Source organism: Mycteria americana, chromosome 2 (assembly GCF_035582795.1).
Source record: "Mycteria americana isolate JAX WOST 10 ecotype Jacksonville Zoo and Gardens chromosome 2, USCA_MyAme_1.0, whole genome shotgun sequence".
In the NCBI taxonomy this organism is placed as follows: Eukaryota; Metazoa; Chordata; class Aves; order Ciconiiformes; family Ciconiidae; genus Mycteria; species Mycteria americana.
Window position 1 is genome coordinate 110507348 of NC_134366.1, and position 22908 is coordinate 110530255.

Genomic DNA, 22908 nt, shown 5'->3' on the forward strand with positions numbered 1-22908 from the left:
TAATAGCTGTGCCATATGGTCCCTTCACACAGCAGGAAGGTGGAAAAATCCAGAAGGAAAAAAAACGAACAGCAACCCCGGAAAACTTTATGTAGCAGCTCAGCAGAACTACAGCTGTGGCCACAGAGGCAACAACTGGAATATTACGCATGATGCATAGGGCACGGCAACAGCACACAGCCTCCCCATAAGGCAGCTGAGCTTTATGTCCCATTTAACTGAGAAACCTCCCCGCGTACCGTAAAGCTCCATTAAAGCACACAAGCAGGTGTGGCAACCCTGGTGTTTTCAGTGGTAGATCACTCGGCTCCTCTTCCCTCCAAAGTACCCTCCGCTGGCTGCCTTTCTCCAGGTGTTTGCAGAGGAACCTAATGAGACTGATTGGGACATGCTGATCAGCTTTCATTATAAGCTGTTCTCTAGCAGTCCGATTAATCAAAATAATTGTATGTGCTGTGCATGTATTTTATGGCTCTACCCAGTTTTGCTTTCAAAACTAAAATAAGACACCTGTTTTCCCCACCCTGTCTGGCTGAGTAGTCCCTTTAAGAGCATAACCTTGTTATCAAATATACGATATACCATCAGAGCTGGGGAGCTTCATACGCACATAAATATCACTCTTCCAGTTTGTGCTTTTTATACTAGCAGAAGAATCTAATGGAAATAAATTCAGTCCATGGGTCAATTACAGGCTTATTTTCATATTTATGGACTTAATACTTCCACACACAAAAAGATTCTAATGATAGCCTAAGGCACAGAGTAATCAAAACAACAGCTATTGAAAGGGAAGGAACCAAAGAAAAGTACCACTTTGAAATTCTACCCCCATCTCCTGATATTGTTATATACACTACGTAAAAAATGCTTTTCCACAAATGAGTATGATTTTTACCTACTTACCGTCAGCGTAATGTTAAAAAGGCAAGAGTTGTTACCGGAACAAAAGCCACAATTTTTCCACCTCCAAATTCAAGAAATTAACGCTTTGGGATGAACAATCAAATCTCCTTCTTTCTTCTTCTTCCTCCTCGTCCCTGTGTCAGTTAGAAAAGGAGGCAGGATTTCGTGCTTCCTTCACGGATCGGGGATGTCCACACGCTCTGTGGTGACTGAAGGATCCCGGCGGCATCCCCCCATGAGAGATGGCAGGTGCCCATTCCTTGCTGACCGGCTGCATGTGTCTTTGGAGGCTTCACCGCTGCCTCGGGGAAGGAGGAGAGGGAACGACTGGCTTTAGCTTACCCTGTAGAGCTGCCAGGATAAGCAGCGGAGAGGTAAGGACTTCAGAGGGGCTAAAGGAGCTGCTGCCCTGCCCTGCCCTGTGGAGGGGCCCCTTCTCCCCTGATGCCGGCCATGGAGGGCACGCAGGAGGCACCCCCTCCCCTGCGGCTATCACTTGAAGCAGCCCCCTCCAAGACAATTCAGAAATTTCCTCTTAAGTATCAACGGTGCATATAGGAATTTGTTATCCCAGCTTGTTTCCATGTATATTTTATGTACCAAGCAAGGATGTGTGAGGAAAGAAGGAAGCACATTTAAGCTGTCGATGCCAACTGAAGCAAGATAGACTGCACAAGCTATCACTGAGCACTTCATGCATTGCAACTTCATGGCGTTGTTTCTTGAGTTAGTTAGTTATTAACAGTCACTGGATTGGAGCATCTTGCATTTGATTAGATAAATGATATGTTGTTACTTGGAGCATTTTGTGAAGTCATAATAATCTCTATTGATAATGCATCTATTAGTTTGGTGCAATGTTTTCTAGCCATCAAGAGGATTTTTATGGATCTGAATGCAATGCAAAGGGCCCTAAACTTCAAGCCTTAGTTCTCCAGAAATCTGACATGAGAAATAGCAAAAGAAAATGAATTATTTTCCTCATTTGCTGATTATTTCCACAGCCCCTGAATGCCTATGAATAAACTCTGCCACACCACCTGACACAAGAAAAATAGCCATACAGGAAGCTTAATATTTGCTGTAACCTCAGTTTCCTGGAGCTCGAGCGCTCCCTTAAATAATTTACAGCTCTAAAAGTGAGATAAGACTATCTCCAGTTCTGGCTTTGTTGTGTGTCCTGGGTTATTCTAAACCACTTTCTGCAAGGGACATCCATCATTACAGACCCAGCTTTACCTTCATCCCACATAGACATCTGAGAGACAGCGACTGGAAAGAATGCCAGAACTGGAGATAGTCTTATGTCATTTTAATGATTGTAAATTATTTAAAGAAGAATATCACAGCCAAAGTCCCAGTCATTTGAAAGTGTTTGCTAAAATGTCTAAGAGGTCTTGAGTGACAATCTCTAGTACACATACGCCATGAAAATAAAGTTAATGACTCTCATTTGAGAGGGAAGAAGTAGGAGAGCCCATCCTACTAGGGCAGGAGAGCGATTGTTCAATTTTACGCCACAGGACTCTCGATAAAGAAGGGAACTACTCCACTCAGGAACGACTCCATCAATTTTTGCTACATTTCAGTAGCATTAATAAGATCAATGGTATTAAAAGCAATAAAACACCCAGTCTACCTAGGACCCCAACTTTTACCCACTCCACTCAACATAGTAACTTCAGCTGACATCACCGGTATCTAGCATCAGATTTGCTGGGGTCCAGGGGGCAGAGAAGTTCCAGAAGCTGCCAAAACTGTTTTGCTGCAGCTAGAAAGGAAGTAAGAAGGGAAGAATTATGAGGACAATAACAACTGTTGTGATAGATTTGGATATGAAACTGCCCTGGCAGCTGTGACCCTAGACTGAGCTTAGTGGTGGGCAGTGGGGAGCTTCCTAACCCAGAGGGTAAGAAGGTAGGGGAGCACCACAAAGAGCATCAAGCTGACCTCTTGCCTCAGGAATCGAAATGGCTTGGACTGTGATCTTTTCAACTGCCTTCTCCAAAAGGAAATTTTAAAGGCAGTGCTGTAACTGAAAAGACACTGGCAATGTCAAGAAATTCTTTCTACGCAGTATTACAAACTCTTCCACCACAGATTACAGCATGTGTCTTCTCTGCCATACAGGCATTATCTCATCTCTTTAAAGGACGGGTAGGTTCAGCCACAAGAGAGGTCATATCCAAAGTCACATACAGGGCTGGGAATTAGGACCCATCAAGTTGCACTATGGCAATGTAAGACATGGTATGCCTTGACTTCAGAGGGAAGCACAGCATAAAAAAAAGAAAGATGACCTACTGTCATTTGAGGAGTTTCCCACTTCCACACATATGCTCAGGGCACTATATATTGGCTCCAGGTCCCCGAACCATGGGAAATGGCAGCCTTCCTGCATGGCTGCGTCGGTTGTGTTCCTCATTTCAGGCCATTGTTCCAGACTGTATCTTTTGTTTGGGCCTTGGCAGGCAGTAAGACAGAGAATGCTAATGAATGTCTTTGCTCTGAGCACAATATAAGAGAGGCATCTCATTTTCATTTTCTTTCCTGTGAGTCTTGAGTTCTAAACTTGAGCTATGCAATGGAAATGAAATTTCCCTTAAAATGATGGGCTCTCCCCTTTGTGCAGATAGTCGAAAGACACTGGATAAGCCACTTCTCAGGCAAACCCGCACAGCCTTAAATGTTAGAGAGCAATACAGACATGCAATTTATTGTTGCAGAATGGAAACTCTTGGATATTTATTGGTAAAAATAGAAAATTCCTCTTCTACAATTTAGACCTCAGGTACTGGCCGTACTTAGAGATTTGATACAGGTGATTGTGTGGCTTCAAAATCGGTAGGAGAAGCTGACATCATCGTAACAAGAGCTTTGGCTTCAGTTTGTTTCACCTAAATTTTTACCTCAAGAATCATGGGTGATTTCCTGACTTCTGGAGAGTTTCTCAGTGGTGGTTGTCAGCAGTACCCTCAGCAACCCTGCTTATCCCAAATCTGCAAAGTAAGAGAGTCCCTTTTATAGGTATGTATACATTTCATCTGGCATTGCACAGAAGTCGGTTTATTCTGGACTGATCATACTTGTCTGGTGTAAGCAGAACTCCTAGTTTTCTAAAATTGTCAGGAAATGCAACCAGGAGTGTGATGCTTAATTAAATCATCTCCCCCAAATTCCTGGCCCTCTGCTGGCTGAGATTTTCAGAAAGTGTGCAAAGAATGGATTTGACTTTCGGCAGGCAGCGTTGAGCATCCACAGCCACCACCGCCTCCCAGGGAGCTCCTGCCTGTTTGACAGTTTTGAAAATCTTCAAGTCATTAAGCTACTATTTAAATTAAGAGCAAGGACCTAATTTTAGGTACCTGTATCTGAAATCTGTGCGCACTCATTGCCATCATTTCAAAATTCCTCACAATAGGGACAGAACAGGACTTCCCCAATCCTAACTTCATACATCAGCTCATATAGTCTCGACCATCCCCTTTTGGTTCCTTTTCTTAGTGAAGTTGTCCGTGCCCACCCCTTTCCTGAGTCTTAAAATAAAATAAACATCTCGGTGATTTGCATTTATGTGTAGATAGTTTGTGTGTATGTGCGTGCACATATGCTTGCACATGTGCGTATCTGAATCAAAGTACTTAAAAAGCTTTACTGTGTCTTAATACATATTGTATATCATCAGTGGAAGTTTTCACTGTGTTCATAGAAAGGTGTGTGTCTGTGTGTGTGTGTATGAGAGAGAAAGAAAGAGCAAGAGAGACAGACGGAGAGAGGGAGAGAGAGTGCACCAGGAATTATCTATGCATAAAGAAATTAAAAGAGAATATTTTTCCAGAGCAATTGAAGCCCATCTCCTGAACAATGACGACAGCTCCTCATTTTCGACAACAATAGAGGGCACGTAGGAGTCAGCTCATTAGAATATCTGTGGCTCTTTTCTGTTCTCTCTGCATTAAGCCCCCATAATGTCAGTTGTCACTTATTAATGACAATTAACTAGTAATCAGCAGTGAGACTCTTCGAGGTGGTCCTTGCCTGACAGGTGAAGAAAGAGAACATTGCGTAGTGCCATGCAGTGACATGGAACCTTCAAAGGGAGCACGGCATTTCCATAAATTATTTCAGAAAGAAATTTTCTTTTAGACATTCTCTTTAAAGCATTAGGATCTTTAACCCTAGAAGGACTATACGGTTGCAGCTGTCCTCCCTCCCCCCCTCCCCTTATCGCTAGTATTGGATAAAATTGGAAGGCAGCCTGATCTGTCATGTAACCCAATTCCCATCTGGGGCTGGAATAGCTATCAACCCACTCTGCTGAAACTATAAATACCTTCCCTTGATACTCAACCTTAAGTGCTCACTTAAAATGATGCCCAGATATCAATAGTGAAGTTGCCAACTGAGAGCAGCTAGGTGGATGGCCAGTAGAGACTGCGACACATCTCTTATAATGTCTTTAAAAATTAAATTACTCCCAAGTACTTAATTTATGTACATGTGTAGCCTATGAAATTGCACCACCTTCTCCCCTGTTTCTGATGGCTTTTACACCCATTTGTTATGTCTTGTCTTAAATGAGATGGCAACTACTGTTACTGTGTGTTTTTACAGCAACTAGCATACTCAGGGCCCTGGACCCTGATTGCTATTGCAATACAAATTTGATGTAGTTATTGCTCTTAGAAAGACTGAAGTGGGAAAAAACCCCAACCACCAGCAACAAAACAACCATTAAATTTCCCCCGTGCAAAGCTTTCTTCTTTGCTTCTCTCACTGTCTTACACAACACCAGGTAAAGAGCGCTCACCACCACACTTCATGCAAAGTCTTTGCTCAGGCTTCCCTCCTTATCTCTCCTCCTTCTCCCTGACCCTCCAGCTTTTGAGCAGACAATCCTGCGAAGTCTTTACATTGAATACTTCAGCTGTCCACTACAAAACCTTGTTTCTTTCCCAAGACAAATTCAGTCTCATTCCACGTTTTTTGCAAGAGGTCAGAGAGGTTCCCGAACATCACTCAGGCATGCTCATATCTCCCAGCACAGACCCCCTTTGAGCTTTACCTAGCTAGGTCCCCTTTTGTTTCCTAACAGGCAAACAGGCCTTCCAGCCTTTCCCTTTTCACCCTTCTCAGTCCTAGCTTTCAAAATCCCTGCTGTCTGCTCTTGCTAATAGCAATTATTCTCCTATCATTTCTTTTTCCCATCTTTTTCTTCTTCTCACAGTGGATCTCCAAGCTCCTATTCTTTTTCGTGCTGCTTTTACCCTTCTGATGGCTGCTGATCGTTAGACTCTGCTCTTAATCGTTCCTCGGTCCTATTTCTTCTTTGCACTTTTCCAGATTCCCAGTTGTCAAAGCACACTTAAAAAATGTGAAATGTGACACTCACCAACCCCCAAAACTCGGGCGGAGGATCCCCATGCAATGTTAAGTCTAGACCTGCTGCCTTTTTTAGAGCAAAGCTATCTAATTTTTCACATTATCCCACCACAGAAAAGTAGTGATGAGAAATAGTAGAGACAGTTAATGCTAAATGCTACAAACTTTAGCAAGATAGCACTGTAGAGGCAGCTAAGAATACAACTCTCCCTTGAACATAAAGACACACATGACTGCAAAAAGAAATGTGCTATACAGTGCATCCTTGAACCACATTTTATCATCATGCTACACACTCCGATACTACTATATATAATTATTAATACAGCATGGCCATTGCAAACATGCTGAGTGTGTTTGACCTTGGACTGCCAAGTAATACACCAATTGTGGGCAGTGTCTGAGCCTGCAGTGTTTTTTAGAGACAGCATTTGCACATTAATAAACTTAAAGCTTGTTTACTGTGAGAATTTTCCAGTTAAACCATTACAGTTACACTGGTAGCATTAGGCAGTTTCTCTGCCACAGAAGCCCTGGGCAGTATTTCTTATTACAGAATAAAAGTGGCTTTTTCCAGTTTGGCTTAAATTGCTTCCAAAGTACTTTAGTTTAAATTGAAAAAAAGTCCAGAATGAAAATGCCTAGGGAGTGACTTATACCAGTGAGAAAAGCCATTAATGAATCTCACATCCTACATACAAGGGGTCTGGCTTTCCCTTGGAACATGGGATGAACAGAATTGATCTACTACACAACTTTTTCACCTTTCTAAGTACTAAGCAATGAGATGTCAAAGACCCCAAAGCCAAAGGGCAGCATTTTCAAGAGCCACTTCTGGCATAGCGGGTTAAGTTGAAGTGAAGAGGTCATCTGAAAACATAAAACTTTGTACCCCTTTATCAAGATCAAAATCCCCTGCTATCCCGTTCCTCTCCCTCCCAGACCACCCTCAAACTCCTCGCAGAATGATGGTGACTTGCAGAGCCGCTCTGCCCGTGCTCCTTGCTATGCTGGAGACTGGGGGGAGAGCGGGGAGAAGAGGATGTTCTTGACACTGAGCCTGTAGCAGTGCTTCCATGACAACAAATAAGACATTACACGTTGGAACCGTGCAGCGATAAACTAAGCCTAACCAGGACTTGAAGAAGAAGGTTAGTTTTTACAGAACACTGCTACTCAGAAATGCTCAGGTTAAGCCATAATTTCTTTGCATGTCCCAATACACTGTGCAGTACTGGGGGGAGAGAGGAAGGTGAGAGCAGCAGCAATCTTGTTTTTCCCTAGCTAGGTTTCACTTCCAGAGGCAGTCTTCAGGACTTTACAGCAATGGTCTCCGCCAGCTGCAGAATGGTGGCAAATGGCGCGTGACGCAATCTGTCTGTCCGCATCTGAAGACTATGCTCATTTCCAAGATACAGCAATGTATTCTGCCATTCAAAAATACAAAAACCTCATGATTTCAAGTAATTCAGCAAGACCGATATTTGACCTGAGCACTATGCAGTCTTGAGTATCCAAACTCCTCTGAAAGGAATGTCAAGGGGTGAAGGGATTCTGAGCGTGGTGATACACGGTATGATATAATGAAACTGAAGTGCCAGCTGGCAGGTTAATGCATTTTGCCAAACTGATTTAGCACCCACCAGTCCACTAGTGAACTTATTTGAAAGAAAGTGCTTGCTCTTAGCTATTGGATCTTCCACCCCAGATTATATGGGACTGAACTCAACTTATTCTGATTATAAACTTTCTGGGGAGTAAGGAACTGTGCCTGAGAGCATGCTCTAGTGGCTAGACCTCTACCTGCTGGTCAGGAGCTTTGGGCACTATTTCTGACTACATGATTTTTAGCATGCTGCTTTCTGGATTCCACCATCACGTGCGTCATCTTTTGGGTAGGAACTACAGGTGCCACCTCACTCTTGCGCTTCACAGGCAAGCTCTAATACAAACTTCAGTTTGTACACACTCTGAGGAGAAGGCTTTGGACAAGTTTTCCTGTGTACCAAGAGAGACGACTCCCACCTGCATGACCCTGAAGGCTGGCCTATATTTGCCTAATGCGTCCCATCAGCCCTTAAGATTTCATAACGTCTGCTGTTCTGAGCAAATGAATCAGCCCTGGACTCCTACAAGAGCAGATGGGTTGCAGGCAACCAGACTCCAACCCTCCTTCCTCAAGTGACCACGTGGCATTTAGCTGCAGGTGTCCTACATCTGAGCAGCCTGGTCAGGAACCTGTCAGGCTTTAACCTGCATCTTCAGACAATGCTGACACAACCACTCTGGACAGAAGTACAGTACACTGTCACTATATTAAATTTGTTCAGAATTATGCTGTACTGATGGTCAACCCATTGTGCCCTGAACAGTTTAGTTAGAGAAATGCTTCTTTAAAAAGAATGAATAATTTTAACAGTTAATCCTCCCCTGCATTTTTTACACTAAGAAGTTTATCCAGAAGTAAAAACCATAAAAATCCTGACAATCTGGCCATAGCTAATCTTTGTATTTTTTACAGGGAAGAGAAAAAAACAGAGGTGACAACTACAGTAGTTAGGATGAAAACTTACTAGACACATTTTGACCATGCTGACCCTGATTCAGCAGGTCACCAGACAGGACTGAAGAGAGGAGTGTAGAAAAAGTGATCTTCACAACAGAGTAACAGGAGCTTCTCATTCTCAGTGGGAAGGTCTACAGCTTTTATAATCATCACCTATTCTAATATTGGTCATCTGAAAATAAACAGGTCCATTAGCCATGTATCAGCATTTACAGTTCTGATCTCTTGGGGCTAAACTATTCCAAACTCAGTTTTGCTGTATCACTAGTCAAAGAAAACAAAGCTAATGAAGATGCTGGATAAAGAAGCACGTTTCATAAATGATACTAACCTCAGGTAATCTGCATCATCTAAATGGATTTGTAAAATGGTCTCCCTTTTTACAACACACATAGTTTTGAGTATCGGTATTTTCACTTAGCTACAATATCAGCTTTTACTCAGAATAGCATCTTTCATCTCAAAATGTGGCCACTCCACCTACCTATAGGATGAAGGCAACTATACACAGTGATGAAGAGAAACTATGCAAAGCCACATGAAACATTATGAGAAGAAACTCAATCAGAACAGCAGGGGAAACAAAAATTTGGAAGAATCATATTATCTAGATTAGTTTCTGGCCAGTAAATTGGGGTTAGCAGTGTATTCTCATACACGGCCAGAAAAGGACTCTGCTTTTAAATTTCGGTGAACAGATGGTGAAATCCCACTTCCCGCTACTTTCATGCTGGGAGAGTAACTCCATACTGCATCAGCCAGGAGACCGACACCTACAGAGCTGCGAGAGCACTCTGCGTGCAAACTGGCCTCTCCTTGGAGGTCTCCTAACCAGGACCCCTGCCATAGTACCTAAAGAGTATCGCACGTTCAAATTTGAGATGGCTTTGGAAATTGCAGGCAGAAGCTGATGCAGCGTGCCTTGATTAGTCTAATGCAAGATAATGTGTACATTTTTATGCCTTTATACTTAATTGCAATTGCATTTTAGTGGCCTCCATGATAAGGACAGATTATGTTTGGTGTCATTATCACCAGCGTAACTACCCAGAGAAAGCCGTAACAAAGTTATGTTGCAGAAGACATTAGTGAATATCCCACCAAATGCTATTAAAAAAGAAAAAGAAGTCATTTCAGTCAGGACTAATGTCATCAGTACACAGATCTCTCACATTTGCAGTGGTTTGCATCAGCTTCAAAACAGCAATACAGAAAAGTGCACAGAAGCAGAAATCAAACCTGTGAAACAGACAAACCAAGATCTTCCCCTCTGAGAACAGATACAAGCAAACATGTAAACACCAGCAATGCAATGACGAAAAAAAGTAGCTTTATACATCTCTGAAAAGAATCAGATACAATGGATTTTGAATACATCACAAAATAGGTATACAGGCTTTCAGGGACTGCTACGGGTTTTAGGCTCTTGCATCTCTTCTCTTCAGGAGCAGTCCTGGAGGGCTGTGTGGTCTCTCCCATGTAGTAACTGTAGTAGCTACTAGTAGAATAGCACGAACTTACCTTTGCTGAAATCTTATTGAAATAAAGAAGAAATAAACCTGCAAACCAATTTTGAGGAAAAGAATAACTCGGTTTTAAACTGTGCAAAATTTTTTTTTTAAATGAAATTTTTCGGAAATACGATATTCAAACAAAAGTGGCAGAAATCCAAAGAATAAAGATCATACTGTCACTGTGCTTCATTTTGTTAAGCAAGTGAAACATTAGAGCCCTCAAATTTTCATCTACTTCATATTTCAGTCTTAGAAAGTGTTACATCAGCATAGTCGCCAGGTAAAGCTGCTAGTTTATTCTAAATGGACTTTCTTCAGACACTGGCACAGATGATGAGTGATTGTCCAATTCTGAAGCTATCAGAACTGAACGGATTTAGCAATGTCATAAACACCTCTCGAGGGAGTCACCTGGTGTTGAGAACTCACTTTACATGCCGTGTTTCAAAATGAGTTTTAATGGATTTACATTAGATTCAAACCCACTTTAGAGCTATTATTTCTCCCTTTCAACCTTTTCACCCACTACTGCAATGTAATACAGCATATTCTATAATCACATGTTTGCAGGCCCGTGGTAAAGTAAACAAAACTTCAAAGGGTTATTATTTAAAGACTCTGTATTACAGCCGTAGGCCTGACTGTTATTCTTCCTCACCACCCCTTGGGCCCAAAGTACATAATCATCCAGTAATTGAACTGAAATGTCTAAATGGCTAGGTCCCCTGAAGGACATAGGTAGTTAGCAGCGAAGAAAGCAAGGGACATTTAAAAAAACCTCATGGCACTTCCCTGCACTACTTAGAAATACTGTGTGAATGTAACTGAGCTGGACCTGCTAGGCTCTTGCAGAAAACAGAACAATGCATAGATATTTCTGGGGTTGTAACTAGAGTAAAGATTAAATGTAGAACTGTGCTGTGTTTGGAAGCAAAGATCTTACATTTAAATTACTTTCAGAAGAATTGAGAAGAAGGAACAGAAATATACATACGTACACAGAACTGTATATATAACACAATAGTATCACTAATACCATGTGAAAGCAAACCCCTCTAGGTCCTCATATTTAATAGCCCCTCCAAAAAGTGTAATGGATAGCAGATCCCAGGCTTTCATACACTGTAACTGTCAAAGCACTCAGGAGATAGAGTAGTGAAGGCTCTGACAGCTCTCTTTTACATTCTAAATGACATCTGCATTCAACAGAACAGAAATAAAGATTAAGGGAAACACCTGATATGATAGCACTCAGCTTACCTCAAAATGCAATATTTAAAAAGTACAGAGAAACACAGGTCTGCCTTCTTGTACTGTAAGTAAAAACTGGTGTCAAAGCCTCAGAGGTCTTCGCCGCCGCCAGAAAGGCAAGTACCGCAGCGTTCAACAGACTACAGGGGCAGAAGCCACAGCCTCTGACTATGTAACTGTTGAAATCAAAAGGTGTTTTGCCTGAGGAGGAAGGGAGGAGACGGTCTTTGAATGCACACAGAAAATGACTATGGGCACAGTCATACAGCATAGGAAAATTATCTTGGCCGACACCTTTGCAGCCCTTCTTGTACTTCAGTGATGAGCAGAATGCCCGTCGCTAATTGATGGCGCCCCACTGATTCTGTACCTTTCGCCGTACGTACCTACTGCAAATCTCTTTTAAGAGGTTATTAGTATTACGGCTTCGAATGAAACACGTCAGCATACAGATCACGAGAGATGATTTCGAATAGATTTTTGCTGGTTGATTATATAAACGATGCCTCTTATTGCTGGAATAACACCTCAAAGGCAATATAATGACGACATGACAATGTATGTAAATCAAGAACTGCATGTGGGTTTATTTTACACTTGAGAAAACAGTGGATTTAATTGTGTGAACCAAAATGTACTGTACAATATTAATGATAAAACATCAAAATGTATAATTCATAGTGCATTGCTTGCTTTATTTTTATTTATTTATTTTTTTGTCAGATAGTTCCTTTAAGTACATGCATCTGGAAAGATGCAGGTGCCAGTAAAATTTCTCTATTTATATCAAGCTGCAGGAACTAAATTTTATTCAAAAAGTGTGGTTTTACATTATATACACAGAAATCGAATATAAAATGACAATATAAAAAGTTAAAAGAGAAAGCATACAGCCAGAAGGTACAAAGAAAGTTGAACAGTTTAAAATGGTACGATATGTAACATGTATTTTTTTAAGCTGATGCTGGCAATTTACAAGGAACAGAATCCAACATTTGCCCCATTTTTTTTTGTTTTCATTTACCAATGCAGCACACTATAGAAAGGTCAGCTTGTACCAAAGCTTAACATTTGTAAATAACTATAAACGGCAGTATTTTACAGGAAAAAAAAAAAAAGGAAAAAAAAAGAAAGGAAAGAGCATTTTTACACTTGTTTTAAATAACAGCTTGCATACTTTTTTTTTTTTTTGCCAAAAAGTGGCAATTCTCGGCATCCAGAGGGTTTGGGCATAGTGGCAACTTGGTTTGCTTTTTTTTTTTGAATTATTATTTAACTTATACAGTTGTGGCTTCCTAACCCCTTGAGTACTACACAGCTCTCCTTCTTCCAAGGACTGCATGCACAATTTCTTCACAAACCAGTTCTGCATTAAAAAAAAAAAAAAGAAGCTCATTCATTTAAAAAAAAAAGTTCTGCTTCCGACACTGCTTTTATTTGAATGAAATGCCTTTAAGCCTTTTGTTTTGTTTTGTTTTTCCTTATTTACTTATTTAGTCACTGGGAAAGGCACAGAAATGCTATTACAGTTCTCAGAGGGTTAAAACTTGACACTACCAGGTTCTGTGACCTTTATTGTCATGGCAACTTTGTAATTTTAGGATGTCTCTTTATCATTGTTCTTTGTGTCTTTCTTTACGGCTAAATTAATGTCTCTCAATAGTGTCTCCCACTATATTCTACAAAAGATAGCTTAACATCAAGGACAGATGTTGAAAATAAAGGTCAGACTTTGACTCACAAAAAATAAAAACAGAAACAAAAAATAACCATGCACAGATCAGACAAAGAGCATATAAATATAACTACAAAATAAGTGTAAGAAAAACCAAGGTCCAGATAGGCAGTTCAGCAACAAAAGTAAGACTGATTTCAGAGGCTCAGGTCAGGCCTAGTGCAGTACTATGAAGAAGTTTAGTGCAATGTTCCTGTGGTCACTTGCATACCTGGCTGCTTACCTGGACGCTATTGTTTTTCTAACTCAGTTACATAGATCAGGTGGTCCTCTGGGGACTTGCCATGTGTTTTACTAAGGTGCAGTTTGACTGCATGCTTGCTTGCAAAAGTTCGGTTACAGAGCTTACACTGGAATGTGGAGCCTAAGTCCTCCTCGGCAATTCCAAGTGAGCCCAAAGTCTTGTTTGCGAGGACTTTTGAAACATTCTGCTGTTCTTGAATCTGATTAAGTGGCAACTTTGACAGATCCTTCAAACTAAACCCTAGGTGTGTCTCTAAGTGACTTATGTATGTAGAAGCAGTCCTGAACTGAGAGGCACAATCATTGCAAAAGAAAACAGGATGTCCTGTGTCCAAGTTCTTTAAAAATTTAGTTCCACCTGTCCTCCTTAACTGATACTTCACATTGGCCAGCCAGTGGCTAATTGTGGTCATGGAAAGACCAGTAAACTTAGAGATGTGTACCCGCTCTTGCGGACCTAAGTCCGACATAATGTATTTGCCTTCTGGGGTCTCCCTCAAGCTGGAAGCAAACTGGGCTTGAAGGATTAGAAGATGCTGAGGGTTCCAGTTGGACTGTCTGCCCTTCCTCTTGTGTACTGGCGACAGTTCATCCAGAGCTTCCTCAAAACTGCTCCCGTCAGCATCAGACTTCTCTGACACGGTAGACGGAGTTGAAGACTTGGGTGTCAAACGCCCTGTGAGGTTCTTCACCATATCGGAAATATCCAGCAGGGCACTCTCCCTTAGCGGGGATGAGGCAGAGTCAGCCACACTGGAAACAAGAGGTTTGTTTTTGGACTTGGTTAAATCAATAGGCTGATCACTGTTCTCATAGTAGTACCGGTCAATAGCATCAGCCTGCTTGACCGGAGTTGTTGGGTAAATGGGTTTGTCCAACATGCTGTTGCTAATTTTGTACAGCATGGCCAAAGGGTCCAGAGAGGGGCTTACCGGCTTAGAAATTTTGCCCAAGTGGGTATTCATAATGGACTGTAAAGCGCTCAATGGATTAATGAAGGATGGCTCAGGTGAATGATCTGTGATGATTCCTAAATTGTTACAGCCATTTGCAACCTTTGTTTTATGTGGCTCTGTACCATTTGGCGTATGTGCTTCTGCTGGACTATCCTTTTTGACCTTCTGAACTTCTGTCTCAGAGCTCTTCTTCTGCTGCTGTTTGTTATTTATTTCTTCTGCTTTTGGGAAGTCCTTGTTTTCTTTAGCAGCAGGTGACATGGGTTTGACTGGAGAACTCTTCTCTTTCTCCAAAGGCTTTTCTTCCTTCTTCACGCTGATCTTACCTGTAACTTTCTCCACCAGTTCTTCCATAGCAGATACATTGCTCTTGTGAGGTGGGGGTGTGAGATTGCCTGGGGAATGGATGAGCGCATTGTGTTCTGACGACAGTGATTTTACACTGCTGGCATAAGACGGCTGCATTTGAACGCTCTGCACCGCGGGCTGAAGGGGTTTGACTGTTCCCGGGAGCTGGTAAGCTGCATGAATACTGGGATATCCTCCCCAGGAAGGGGCTCCATTCTGAGCTTTGCTGATAGCTGTTGTCACCGTGTTCTCCAGGGATTTCAGTATGTCTATTCCACCTTTAGGACTATCATCTAGGTCCTCCTCTCTGAGGTACTGATACAAAGTTGTTGGCTCAAACTTCTCTGTGGAGTCCTCATTCTCTTCTTTAATCTTTTTCTCTGTTTCACTGACCGCCACCTTTTCCTTCTCTAGGTCTTTCTTTTCCTCCGAGTTTGTGGAGCCCGCTGGGGAATCAGGCTGCTTTTTAATGTTGGAGGCTGGTAGCCTTGTGTGGGTGGTGGGTGGAAGAGGTATAGACTGTATCTTCTCCTCCACCACAGGGTCCAATACTAGCTGTTTGCCTTTTTTGGAAGCAGAATTGGTCACCTTCAAGAAATGACCAGTGACCATCATGTGAGCAGTGAGCTGCTGCAAAGTGTCATGGGAACTGCCACATTCCATGCATTTCAGTATTTGGGCTTTGCGTGCCTCAAACTGCCAAGTGTAGCTAGCACCATTCTGATAGCCATAGCGGTTGTTTGGAGTCACATAGGGGTTGGCAGTTTTCTGATCCTTTGCAGACTCACCCAGTGAAGCTTCTGCAGTGATCCCTGTTGGCTCAGGTGAACAAGGTGAAGCTAAGTCCTGAAGTGCTCGCTTTTTGGTAGAAGGGACCAATTTAGTGATGGCTGGTACTGGCTCCTTCAGAGGCACTTTCTGGTAATGCTTTGTTTTTATCATGTGGACACTGAGGTCTTGCAAAGACTCAAACGAATGCCCACAGTACATGCACTTCAGCACTTTTTGGGCATCCTCTTTGCCTTCCATTTCCATAAGTGATCGTTTTCTAGGCTTTGACCACCGTTTGGTCTTATCAGCTTCTTTATCTCTGTTGTCATCCCGGTAATGTCCAGTTTCATTCATGTGCACTGTTAGCTCCACCAGTGTGTCATAGGCTGCACTGCAGTCTTTGCATCGGAACTTGCTAGCACCGGTGAACACAGACCCATAAAGTTTATTGTTTTGCCGGTAAAGCTGTACTGTGCTGAAAAGACTAGGCTCTGGGAGAAGTCCGTACGATGAGGTCTGCTGCAAAGTTTTAGCTAATGCAGCTTGGTGCCAGTCATAACCTGAGCCACCACTGTTACTGTTACTGTTACTAGTATTACTGGTGGTTGTACTGGTACTAGTGTTGGTACTGGTAGTACTAGTATTCTGGGAATTGGCATTGGTGTCGGTACTGGTGGTGTTTTCATTCTGGCCGATTCCGTTGTTGCTGGTGGTTGGACTGGATTTCTTTAAGTCCAAAGCTAAACTGGACCAGCAAGTCTCTGAAAGCAAATTTGCATACACAGCTTTTATTTGTGCCAAGCTGTCCTGTGGATAGGAAACATTGTCTGTGCACTGAGGATCCTCTTTCTCTTCTTTAGAGGAAGTGCTTTTGAAATGGGCCAGCTGATCGCTGTTTTCACTAAACGGCGAACCATAGCCTGCATCCTGATTAGTTGCAGTGCTGACTGGGGAGTTCTGGTAGCTTTGAGCCTCTTTGATCTCCGCTTCTTCATTGCACAAATACTCATTCTCTTGGATGTCCAGAGACAGCCCATCATCTTCGACGCTGTCTTCATCTATTTCTGCTGCTTTCAATTCCTCCTCAGGAACATATGCTAAAATGGGGGTGGGGGGTGGGGGGTGTAAAACAAGACAAAGTTACCGAACACGCACATTTTACATCATTGCTGTCTTCTGTACTAAAAGCAGTAACCATAAAGACAAATTCTGAAGATACATCCAGAAACCAAACTCGCCATCACTCACACACTCCACCTATAAATCCACATACTCTGTCCTGGTTACAGTTTGATATCAGTGCTATCTAAGAATAAACTTTGACTTCAGCACTAAAATATGTGCCAGGACCACAGTAGAGACCATAATATCAAAACCAAAATCAAACAAAAAGCCTACTAAACCAGTTTTTATCAACTTAAAAAATGGCCTGGCACTGAGCTGTATTTACTGCACTACGTATGCACAACACGTTGCAGCTGACCTGCACCCCTCAGACCTAGGCACTCAGAACCACCGGCTTGACCAACTCCATCTCGTCAGGGTTGTCTTTTCTGGCAAACTGGCTTTAGCCACAGCTTCAAGGGCCATTTCTGTGTCACTGACACCTGGCTCTAATGGAGCTATATGGGGCAAGTGTGTCAGGTTAGCTGTTCCAGGGTCTCCCGGTGGCTGACTGTACTGGGTCCATCTGAGAGCAGAACAGCTTTCGTTTTTACAACGTGAAAAGAGAAGCAAGACTGTGACTGTTTTCTGAAACAGCTAGGATATACTTCGCCTCGTGTTACGATCTGATGTGGGTCCTGCATTTACCACTTTGAAAATGGCAGTCAGCAACTAAAAGTAAATATTAGAGATTAATTTTTAAAAGCAACAAACAAAAAACTTGAGACCTCCATCCCAGCTTACTTATTGTCTTGCGGTAAACATAAAACTTTGCTATTGTATTGCCACCTGGTGAAACTATATAATCTTACCAAACTATGTGTTTATCTATATCAAACTATTTTTTAAACTAGCAAATGTGATATTCATGAGCAGATGGCCATTACATCAAAACACATTTACTCCAAGGGCCCAATTCACAGAAGTGGCTTACATGTACCTAAGTGATAAATGCACACTTTCATTGCAAAGCAGAAAACACACTTGTACACATTTCCCTCCAGTTTTATAAAAGAAGCTTAAAAGAATCACAATGACAATGGAATGTAGATCATTTATAAGCATGGCAAGGTAGAAAACATGGTTTGTGAACAATTTTCAGTGATCGAATAAAAAAAATGTCAGGTGAACTGTGCAGCAAGTGATGCTGAAATGTGGGCTATGTCCTTCCATGGTACAATACTGAAAGGCAGGCAGAAAAAGAGGCACTTCTGCTCCTATGTGATATGCAGAAAATACATATTATCATGTTAACAAAGCTGAAGTCTTCTTGAATTGGGGGGAGCATAAGCACAAGTTGAGCTTTTTGTACACAGTTGTTAACATACTCTGAAACTTCTTTTCTGAAAAATAAAAAGAATCTTTTCTTATTGCAATATGAACACTCTTTGAAATATGTTTACATTTTTTTTTAGAGAAGTAACAGTATTATGGCCAGTACTGCATCCTGTATTCACCTTTGCAATTCAGTCTTAATGCAGCGCCTAACTACTTCAGTCTGATCTTTTAAGATAAAGTAGAAAAGTCGTCCATCTAGTACTGGGGTAGTGCTGAGCCTTAAGATGCCCACTGCATCTTTCACCTGTCCTCTAAGTGTCAAATTTTTTCAGAAGAGAATTTGATCTTTTGGTTTTTAAAAAAGTGTTAAGTAGGGCCCAATTCCTTACAGATGTGTCAGCCTGAGGTGTTTTCTAATACGTTTAAAAGGACTGGTGAGTACCAAGCACAATAGAAGTCACCACAGAAATCATCCTGGAGCGAAAGGCCAGGAAGATGCCAGAAAACCATTACAAAACCAGAAAAAAAAAATCTTAAAAACACATTTAGTCCATAAAATGAAGAATAAAATACAGAAATAGTAAAAGAACTAAGAATTAAGTCAGCTTCCCAATGTTGCAGTAATGCTGCTGTTGAAACGCTCTGCAGGTATTTGAGCACGGTAGTACTGCTGCAGTTCTGAACTCTAGGTATGCAAGCAGAATTCTCTCCCACACCTACAGTCTAAGATCTCTTAGCTCTCTCATTAAATACACCTGTTTTCAGTCATTTCTAACAGCAAAAGACAATACATTTTTAAGTTTCGGAAAAGTAAAGAACAGTTAAAGAAGAATATGGTTTCTGATTCTGAAATTACTTTTAAGTAAAAAAATAAAAAAACTCTGAGGCCTAAAATGCATAAAAATGGACAGTTACCATCTGGCATTTTTATTTAAAAAAAAAAAAAAAACAACCAAAACTTAGTAATGATCAGCAGACAGTCACCAAGTAGAAGCTGAGAACTGAGGGGGTCCACATTCTGAGCTTTTATGAACAGCTATCTTCTCACTAACCTCAGTGGAACTATGCCAATTTTCTCTAATTATCACATCCCAATGTTTTTAATAAATAGATGTAAGAAACTGTTGTAAGATGCTGAATGTTGCTATAGTTGATACAGCATTTTGCACAAATCCAGGTGAATTATCTGCTTACAACTCTCTACTTAATTCTAAATTGCATAAATATATATTTTTGTAATAGTTATATATAACCATCTAAATATCTACTTAAGTAGGAACTCTAGTTGAGCCACTGCCATATCTTTTATTTTCTTTTATTTATTTATGACGGTGTGTTTTCTCTGTTCTGGTACTTTTTGCACTTTACCATAAAAATAAAAGGAGCTAAACCACACAAGAAACGTTAAACCTACATGAAAGGTCAGTGTTAAACTGTCAAAGCAAAGAAACTGAGTGTTAGGGTGAAATATCCATCTTTCACTTACGTTCCTAGTCTTAGGTTCTGCTGAGACTACTACACGATTGCGTTCACTCCCTTACCAATATATACTGCAATGGAAGAGTTAAGAATGTACAATTGGCCAGGACTCTGATTTTCTATGATTTCAGAATTTAAGCCAGATTCTGAAAAAAAACTGAATTTACATGATGAGCACACCCACATGTCTGTACAGTTGTTATCTGAAATAACACAAAGAAATAATGCTTCTTAACCAAAAAGAGAGTAATTTATCTGAAATGTTTAATTTCTATCACTGCAATCACAAAGATTTTATTTAACTCCTTTAGTTACCATAGGATACACACAATACCTTTTCATTCAAGACTACTAATGTTTATAAGATGAATAGCAGCACACTCAACATATGGTATTTTGCAAGGTCAGTGCAATTCTCTAACTGAAAAGGTTTCTGTTAGAAATAATTCAGAAGCATATAAAATGAAGAATGTTAATTTCTAAAAACATGTATGTTTTACTAAAATTCTCACAGAAATTTGACAAATAAGTAAGCTTCAGAATTTTAAACATAGCAAAAATGTTCCCATTATAATTACTTGCAGAGACAAGTGATATTATTCTACATCAAATAAAAGCGTGAGATGTTCAGATTCTCCCCCTAAATTATAAAAGGTAGCTCAACAGACAGACAGATTTCAGACGGAGTATCTTTCTGTGACTGAGAAACTCTCAGCAATCTTCTCCAGATATTCCTGCATCTGCAAAGACTCTGCTGGTTTACGTCTCCTGAAACCACACAGAAATACCAAGAGCAGATATAAGCAGTGATCCCCCTCAACTAAAACTATCTCCAAAGCGGAAGAAATTACAGAACATAATGTCAGCTTTTCTTTTCTTCTCATTTGTGCATGCATAGACTCAGGCAAATGCACGGGGGGAAAAAGGGGAAAAAGCTTCAAATTCCAGACAACTAAAAATTAGGGGGAGCAGTTTGTATTTCTTCTTCTTAAGTCTTGCTAATATTTTTTGCCTATAAAATGTGCCTTCTGGATGCCAATGCTTCCCCATAGATATACTGTCATCTCTGAGCAGTGTTAAAAGCTGTGCATTCTAATCTAAGTGGACATGAGACGCTATATATTGTACATGTGAGTAGCACAGCACATTGTGTTTGCTTCAGTGAGAATATTTACACTATAAATACACAGCCATTGTTTGAAAAAGCAGACAGAGATCTGAAATGTAAGGATGTGGTTAAAAATATAAATATTCTCACATAAAACCTTTCCGTAACCTCGGACCGGTGCTTTTGAAGGAATCTGTCTCTACGGAGGTATTCTTTTCCATTCAAAAAGGGATTCAGCATTGAATACATTATTTTGAAAAGGACAAAAAGTAATGATTGTATTTGTTTTTAACAGTCTACAAAATTAAATGTAGTAAACTCTTCAAGACCCGATTTTAAATTGTCAAAATAAATAAATTTATTCAGAAGAAACACCTAAGTATTGAAGGCCACAATTCAGTAAAGCAACTGAATACTGAAATAATTTTCACTGAAATACATATTTCATAGGTTCAACAAATAGGGATGGGTTTAAGTCTAAAATTCTTCACTAAATCAGGGCCTACTCTGGGACTAAACACTATGGCACAATGTGAATGTTCACCATTCTTCAACAGATGTATTTCCACAGCTTCTAATATTTACCCAGCCAACAGGAGACAGCAGCTGCAGAAGTTTTCACAGTCCACACCGTCACCTTGCACAAACTGCACTCTAGGCTGGGAGTGACTTCCACTGCACACAAGAACACTTTTCACATCTTGGGCAAAAAAGTACCCATAGAAAAGACAATCTATAGCCACACATCTCCCTCATTACAGAAAAACAAGAGGGAGAGGAAAAAAAAATTTACAGATATGTTTCCAGAATACAGAGAGTTTTACAAAAGAATCCAAAATCTCACATTGTGAGAGGTTAACATGCCTGCTGGAAGATTTGCGAATTTTCTATATTAGTATATACAAAGGTTCATACAAAATTCTGGCACAGATGCTACAAATCTGTGTGTGTGTGAGTATTACAATGTCACTACAGTGGAAAAATATGGCTTAGTTATGACAACGGCTGAGGAGCAGCACAGACTATCAGACAACCAAATAACCTTACTACAGTGGTTTGTGTCTTTCATTTCTAATTGCAGCAAAATGGGGGGCAAAATACTAGAACTGCCTACCCTCTAATTCTAATGCAATGGGTCTGAAAAGTAGATAAGGTACTGTGACAAGAACAACCGCCATGCTTCTAGCAGGTTGAATGATAACCCTTAAAGGCATCCCATTAAAAAACAACAAAAAAGATTCTTCACCTCCTTCTCTTCTCTCCTCTATCCCCTTAAAATGAATGCTGAAAATTATTAGCCAACGCTGGCAATTGGAGAACGAAGCAGCTTGCATGCGGGTATATTTTCACAGTGATTCTAATCTGAGAAATTTACTTGCTCTTCCCCTTCTATCTGATAAACTATACGTTCAAGCATTCTCATTAGTGTTCGGATCACCAAAGAGAGCTGGAGATGAATCAGTCCATCCACCCCTCCTCTCCCGGCTCTGTCGAGATTATTTCATTGAAATGTTCATTTTCATCCCTGCTGGCAACATTAGAATGGAAGTATTTAACCTGTTTCCATTACTTATACAAATTACCATTATGGGGTAGGACAGATGTTAGAATCATGCCACATAACTGACTTCCATACATTCTTTACGGGGAGGATAAGAAGAGGGAAAGCTGTTAGATCATATTATCCAGTCTCAATAATGTTCTCTCTGCTACCAGATTCATTAACTTCCAACATCAACGTTTCACTTTCTTTCTGCGTGAAAATGCTCCGTCTCCTTGAGCTCATTTAATTTGGAGCAGGAAATCTTTGTCAGAAATAATTTTTTGATCAGGTGCTCTAACTAAGGGGTGAAGGGGGGCTGGGGAAAGAATAAAGAAAAGGGGAGGGAAAACCCAACACCTTGTCGAAAATGTTATTTCTCTAACATGGATGATGAAAGAGAAGTCAGTTAAGATGCTGGTACTCAAAGATGGCTGTCACTTCAGATAGGGGATGGCACGACTCACCTAGACAGGTGACGCTTTGGTGGAGCAAAGGCTTGCTGCATTATTGAGAGCACCAGAGATCAGGATGACAAAGACTGTAGGCCCAGGGTGCCTGGGGCTCCTAGAGAAGTGACTTCAGCAGGCACATGGATTTCAGCCTCCATTTGCATCACTAACTAATAGTGAAGTACAAAACAAAAGTTCGGTGATTAAAAGGCAAG

The 22908-nt window shown here is 40.9% G+C and overlaps 1 protein-coding gene across 2 annotated transcripts in view; it reads right to left on the minus strand.

Annotated features, from left to right (window-relative positions):
- Positions 1-12199: 12199 nt before the first annotated feature.
- The window catches only part of TSHZ1 (teashirt zinc finger homeobox 1), a 55380-nt gene continuing 44671 nt past the window's right edge, over positions 12200-22908 (minus strand). Inside the window, exons 2-3 of one of the 2 annotated variants that reach the window (XM_075494269.1) lie at positions 13578-16769; positions 12200-12985 (exon numbers count right to left, since the gene is read on the minus strand). In XM_075494269.1, the coding sequence (XP_075350384.1) occupies positions 13585-16769 (3185 nt within the window). In that variant the 3' untranslated portion in view covers positions 12200-12985; positions 13578-13584. Of the gene's footprint in view, positions 16770-22908 lie in introns of both variants that reach the window. The other variant, XM_075494268.1, reaches the window with a different exon arrangement.